This window comes from Lotus japonicus, chromosome 5 (genome assembly GCF_012489685.1).
Source record: "Lotus japonicus ecotype B-129 chromosome 5, LjGifu_v1.2".
NCBI lineage: Eukaryota > Viridiplantae > Streptophyta > Magnoliopsida > Fabales > Fabaceae > Lotus > Lotus japonicus.
Window position 1 is genome coordinate 15821550 of NC_080045.1, and position 7148 is coordinate 15828697.

At 34.4% G+C, this 7148-nt stretch overlaps 1 protein-coding gene across 1 annotated transcript; it reads right to left on the reverse strand.

Moving 5' to 3' along the window:
* Positions 1-5501: 5501 nt before the first annotated feature.
* LOC130719157 (uncharacterized) lies at positions 5502-7148 on the reverse strand. The gene is made up of 2 exons (XM_057569798.1): positions 5881-7148; positions 5502-5775 (listed from the first exon to the last, which is right to left on the reverse strand). The coding sequence occupies exons 1-2, from the start codon at positions 7146-7148 to the stop codon at positions 5502-5504; spliced, it is 1542 nt and encodes a 513-aa protein (XP_057425781.1).

Here is a 7148-nt window from a genome sequence, read left to right on the forward strand (position 1 = left end):
TTTGGTAATCCATGAATCTTGTACGATCAATGAAAGTATGTGGTTTAAGAACCCATTTTCTGAATCTGCAAAATTATTTCATATTAGTTTGGCTGGTGTGACTCTAAGAATTGAGCAGCGAGAAATGGTAAAAATGTTTTTGATATAAAGACAAGAGATACTGCTACTATGAATGAAACGATAGAAGGGCAGGTAGGTCATACTTTGCTCATCCATGAAGATGTTGTCTTATGATGTGAAGTGATGGGGGGGAGGTTAAAAAAAGGGCTTTGAGGGAGCTTATAAGGGTGAAGATGTTACAATTTGTGTGCGTATAGGAGACAATTTTATCTAATATCAATTTATCATGTATTCAAACTATAAGGGGTGAGACCGATGTGGTCTGGTGCACGTTTATTCTAGGTTGAGGTGATTTTGAGCTAAAAGAGAAGTTGAAATTGTTAGGAGGAATGAAATTTGTCTAAGGAAGAAGTAGTTAAAATAAAAGAGTTTTTTTTGCAGATCTTTGGAGATTAGTGGCAGTTTATGGCTGATGCTAATGTCAACAACCAACTTAGCATCAGTCGTAACCAATGTTAATGTGCACGGAATCGAACCCATCTCGCAAGCCCCAAGTTAAGGGCCCTTTGACATTTTATTTATCCATCATCCTTATATGCCCCATTTCCCTCCTTCGCATCAATCGTAACCAATGTTAACGTGCAGAGGATCAAACCCATATCGCAAGCCCGCAAGTTAATGTCGGCCCTTTGCATTTTATTTGTCCGTCATCCTTATAAGCCTCATTTCCCCCTCAAACACTTCACCCTCACCATTATGTTGACACCTTGCCACAACCTCTCCACCCATTAAGGTTTGAATCCAAACCCTCATATTCTCTTTTGATTTCTTTCTCATCCCATTCCTCTCACCGCCTCAACAGCGGGAAACATGTTTTTGGTTTTTCTCATGAACTACTTGCTGCTACCTTTATCTCTTTCTCCTCCACGATCTATTTATTTATTGTACATTTCTAAAATGTGTTGAAATTATCTTTTAATGATACCAAGGACAATTTGCTCTCTTGGTTGGCTTTGCATCATTGAATTTGATTTTTTTTAATATTTTATTTCATCTTTGTGGTTTTGATTTTTTTGTAGTAGCATCTATTGCAACATGCAAGTTCAAAATTGCTCGTAGAAAAATTCTAACTAACGATACTATAATCGATGTTAATTTATCCATGATTAAATATGCACTTGTTATAATTTTTTAATTGCTAGCTTATGACAAATGTGGTACTCCACTATATTGATTGAGACATTATTTTAGCGTTATGATCTATCACTACTACTTCTACTCTATTTGAAAGATAAGAAAATAGGGTAAGGTTAATATTTGAATTTCAGAGTTAATTGATGCTTTCTTGTTTTGAGCACTCAGCTTAGCTCAAGAAATTGGAAGAAGATTGGTCTATGGTTAAATAATGGACAATGATTTAAGAAAAATAGTTAAACAAATAAGTAAAGATGAAAATTGATGAATTTAGTGCTTAATTTTTAGTTAATTGTATTGAATTTAAAAATATAAAAGTAAAAGTGAATTTTTTTGGATGATATAGACATGGCCTATAATATAACTTATTGAGGTATAAAACATAAAACATCAAAGAGTTGTTGTATAAGTGTAGCATCTCACGTGTTCAAAATTATATACTTTCGGGGTGTTTGTTTGAGAGTAAGGAAACACATATCCGGGAATGTTAAGGTTGATAATGGATATTCCCATGTTTCACTACAAGAAAGGGTTGTATTAGTGTTCAAAATATAGTGTCGGTCGTGACACCAACGCTAAATTCTGTTGTGTGGCGTCTGTTTGACCGACGTGAAGTGTTATTTTTTAAACCACTTGAGTCGGCTTCACTGACGCCAAGTTGCGTCGGATAAGCGATATTATATTAGCATCAATTAAGGTAGACGCTACGACCAAAATAGTGTCGACTTGTCAAGATGTAGCGGTGGCTCCCAAGTACTACATTTGTAGTAGACACAAACTTGTCAATGCAAGACCTATTGCACAGGCCTAACTTGTCAATGCAAGACCTATTGCACGGGCCTAGGTGTATAGTGTTGGCTTTCACCGACTTTAATGTGATGCGGTTTGGCCCAAACATTGCGACTTCACGCTTAGCGTCGGCTTAACCAACGCTAACTTCTATTGATTTCTCTGCCAAACCTTCATTATAAGTCTCTGATTTCTTTTCTCCCTTATAACGACGATGTTCGGTACTCAAGGATATATATATGGAATGTATTATATGAGAAAATAAGAATAAATCATGACCGTTAGATCTAATCATGAATGGTCAAGATTAAAACAATTTAATCCTCACATGACCACTTAAAAATGTCATGTGGCTTTTTTAAAATGTCACATGACTTTATGTTTTAATCTTGACCATTCATGATTAGATCTAACTGTCATGATTTATTCTTATTGTCTCATATAAGATTATCTTTCTCATATGATACCAATGATCATTGAAAAATAAAGAAGGAATGGATTGGATAATTATTAATCTGAGTGTGAATTTGGCATTTTTGTTTTGAAGATAATTTAGAAAATATGTGTAGGTTGCGGTCGCCGCTAATTTTGACAAAATTAGTGTCAGCCTATACAATTGACGCTATCTAATACGATTTAGCGTCAATCGTAGACTCTGACAAATCGTGTCGAGTGTCGACGCAAACCTTAACGTCGGCTAGAAAAAGCTGACTCAAATAGTTATTTTCGATCCTTTTAACGTGTGCCACCACACCGTCATTAAGCCAACACTAAATTGTTTGTTAGCACTGATTTTTTGCTTGGGAAAGATGGTCAATGTCTTTTTTATAATGTTTTTTACAAGGTTAAAAATTATGATTCTCAAGTTTCAATTATTCCCATGAATGTAATAACCATCAAAGTTCCTTTCATTTAAGTTTCATCAAATAGATCGGGAATCTTACATTTTCAGGGAAAATAATTGTTTTAAAATATAACTTCTCACTTTTACCACATTATATCATATTTTCCTATTTTAAAATTTAATTTAATTTAACAACATTTTCTGAAATACTAAAAACTTGCCAAACATATTTTTAAAATTTACTCAAAAATAAAATCCTTAATAATCATAGTCCTTGTTGTTCTCAGTGTAATATTAAACCTTAAAAACAAATCTCTCTAATAATAATAGATTGGGTAACCCACTTGTTTTTTATTCATCGGAAAATTAACAAAAGAACAACAAAAAACTAAGGAACTTCTAAAGAGTCTTTCAACAGCAAAACTTCTAGCTCAAGGGTTGGGGAATTCAAAAGCACCAATCCCAACACCGGTAAGGACGAGGCTTGGCGAGCGATCCAATCTGCGGAGTTATTTCCATCTCTAGAGATCCAGGACAACCGAATGTTCCAGTGACCAGAGAGCAATTCGCCAATTCCTTAATCTCGCCTAGCAAGGGTTTATGAACGTGAAATTTCCAAGCATCATCCCCTTGGAGCAGCGTGACCAGGTTCTGAGCATCCACTTCACAGAGCACTTGTCGATGGCCCATAGACCAAGCCATCAACAAGCCTTCCCGAAGCGCCGACGCCTCAGTCAGGAAAGGACTTCCCCGTACACCGTGCCACATGAAGCCACCTAACAGGTCATTTTTTTTTTTAAGATTAAAGTGGAAACCTTAATAATAGATTGAGTACCACAATTGTTTTTTAATTAAGGATTTAATTTATAAGCACTCTTCCATTCACACATCTCTCCACCAACGAGTGGTTGGTTCAAGTGATACATGCTTGATTCCCCTTAAGCAATGTCTCGGTTTCAAGTTTGTGAAAAAAATCTCGCTGAGAAAGTTAACTTCATCATGATGTGGATATTTTTTACTTAAACAAGATTGTCTCTCGTGGAGAATACATGTAGCACCACAAAAAATTACACATCTCTCATTTTAAATATTTTTAAATTTAATTAGGACATGATAAATTGATAAATTCTAATTAGATAATTTCTTAAAACTTTTTTACACCGTAAGTACATAGTAATTAAATTATGAGATTAATACAACAAGTCTTTTAAGAAGTTAATTATGATATTTTCTGATGCAACAAAAAAAAAAGTTAATTATGATTGTATATTAAATAATTAATGGTTAAGATATAACTAATTTTATAGTTTATCATGTATATACGTGTGATTATAATCTTAACACTTTAGTTTTTTAATCAATTGCTATAACTTCTTGTTTTTATCAATAAAATGAATTATGACTTTTGAAAGAGTATACCTATATTTTATTATATGCATTAGTATGGATTACGGGTGTAAAAGTTCCTCATAAAGAAATCAGATCATTTAACCAATTAGGTTGAGATAGTGCTTTAACACTTCGTTCTTTAAATAAGTGGTTGGGGTTTTGATTTTCAATTCTTCTGAATGAAAAAACTCATTAGCCGACTTTTTTACACTTAGTGCGCTGATGATAGTGGGCCCACTGATTAGTCTCATAGTTGTTGACAATAGGATGTTTAGATAAAAAAATATTATCCAATTATTTTCAAAATGTTGAAGCCCTGCTTCGTATAAAATTAAAAGTGATGGGTGTAAATTTAAATTTATTTATTTTTTAAAGTCTAAAATAATAATGATATATTCATTTTCTAGTTCATATATACTCAATAACTGTAACTTTTATTTTTTTTAACAAAATAATATTTAATTTTAAAGAAATCATATTTATATATATAGTTTAAAATGTTAACGGTTAACCATTATTTTTCAGACTCTGTAAGAGCATCTCCAATGGTAGTATCTAATTCTAAATGCATACCCATATGAGTATCTATTACCATTGGAGTACATATTCAATTCCAACATGGCAAAGATGAGTATGCTATGAAGTACGGACACGGATACAGACACGGATACGATACGGACACGGATACGGCTAAAATTAAAAAAGTAGGATACGGGGATACGATATATATATATATATATAAAATAAAAAAAACTCATAAATAAAAAGAACATGTGATATAACATATTCATAAAATAAAAAGGACATTGTAATTAAGGTTTGTCTAAGCCAAGCGTCACAAAAAATACTAAGAAGCATCTTTTAACAAAATAAGCTTTTTGTCTCATAAAAAAGAGAACTACTTTATGTAGTGCCTTCTTGAACATCATCATCATCATTGAAAATCATAGCCTCTAGCTCTGGTTCATCCAATGATAAGTTGGCAACTTCAAGAACTCCACTCTCATCAAGTGGACCAAACTCATCTCCCGCTATATCCCACATCTTGCTTTCCCCTTTTCCATATTCTTCGGATCTTCTTGAAATAAGGCGGAGATTGCTATGAATGAACCCTAAATCCTCGGCTCTACGTGGTGTCATCTTGTTTCTCTTTAAAGAATGAATGAAAGAGTAAGTGCTCCAATTTCTCTCACAACATGAAGAAGAACATGGTTGCCCAAGTAACTTAAGGGCAAGGGGTTGAAAGTGTTGGAGCATTAATACCATGAATAATCCACCACTCCTTAGCACCAATATTTCCCATATCACCCAAACTGTCAATGTCAGCAAATCCTTCTCTTCCACCCGCAAAGTTAGCAAACTCTACATTCACTTTTCTCCCCTCTTCCGGATCCGGAAAAAATCTTTTGAAGCATTTGGTCCTTTCACGGGTAATTTCCAGATCTAGATGTGGACGAACTCTACTCGAATCTTCAGCAAGCCATGCAGCACTATAATATCTACAAATAATATACATATAAATATGGTTAATTGGTTATATACTTAATACTTATATATAAATTCAAATAAGATAAAAGAATTGTGGATAGAATATAAATAATGACCTTGGGTTCAATGAGTGAGCTAAACAATGAAGAGGTGTGCTACTCTTTGTCCAACGATCAACTAATATGCCATGAACTACCTCATAAAATGGAGAGTGCTCGAAGTCCATCTTTCTTTCATACTTGTATATGAGCTTTTTCACATTTTCAATCATAGAATCCCACATTTCATATACTGTGTGAAGAGTTGAAGCATCCGTGTCCATTCTTCTTAAAACATCATAGATAGGGCTTGTGAAAGAAAGAATGTAATCCACTTTGTCCCACCAAAGATCATCCAACAAAGTTTCCTTCACAAATTTGGCCTTTAGAAGATCATCATCCTTGTAGGTAGACCATTCCTCACTAATGACCATCTCTTGAAGCCCTTTCTTTATCTGCTTAAACCTCTTGAGCATCACTATAGTGGAAGCAAATCTTGTAGGAGCAATGGAGAGCATCTTCAAAGAATTGAAAGAGTTAAAAATAGATAACCTCATAGAGTGACACACAATGAAGTTCTCAATTAACATAGCATCTTCATCAATTATTGTGATCCAAGAACATTCATCATACACAACAAAGTTCTTCTCAGTATTCTTCGCAGCACAAATATTCTTCAAAGCAAGATTGAGGGTATGCACCACACAAGGAGTCCAATAAATTGTTGGAAATTCATTCTCAACAATTAAACCTGCCGCCTTGCAAACCGGTGCATTATCAGTCACCACTTGCACCACATTAGAGGGGCCAACCTCCATTATAACATCATTCAAGTGTTTGGCAATGAATTCCTTGTCCTTTGTAACATTGGAACAATCTACAGCTTTTAAAAACATAGGTCCATCCTCTGTGACCGCCATGAAATTAATAAGAGGTCTCCTTTGAGGATCACTCCACCCATCGCTAACAATTATGACTCCTTTTTCGCTCCAAGTACTCTTGATTGGCACCAATAGCCTCTCTACATGACTTCTTTCATTCATTAACAAAGTAGTTCTCAACTTGTTATAACCGGGAGGTTGATATCCACTAATAGAATTATTGCAAGCATAAGAAAATGCATTCCTATAATGCGGATTTCTTGCAAGATGAAATGGCGACCCAAAAGAATAAAACATTCTAGCTATCTCATTGTCAAGTGTTTCCCTAGCTTGAGTATTGAAGCCCTTTTCTATAAATGATACCTTCCTCTTTTCCGGATCAACAATCTCACTCTCACCGGAAAGTGGGGGCAAATAGACTGTTTTTTTTGTTTTTTCTCTGCTCAATCTTGTGCTGCGCCTCAT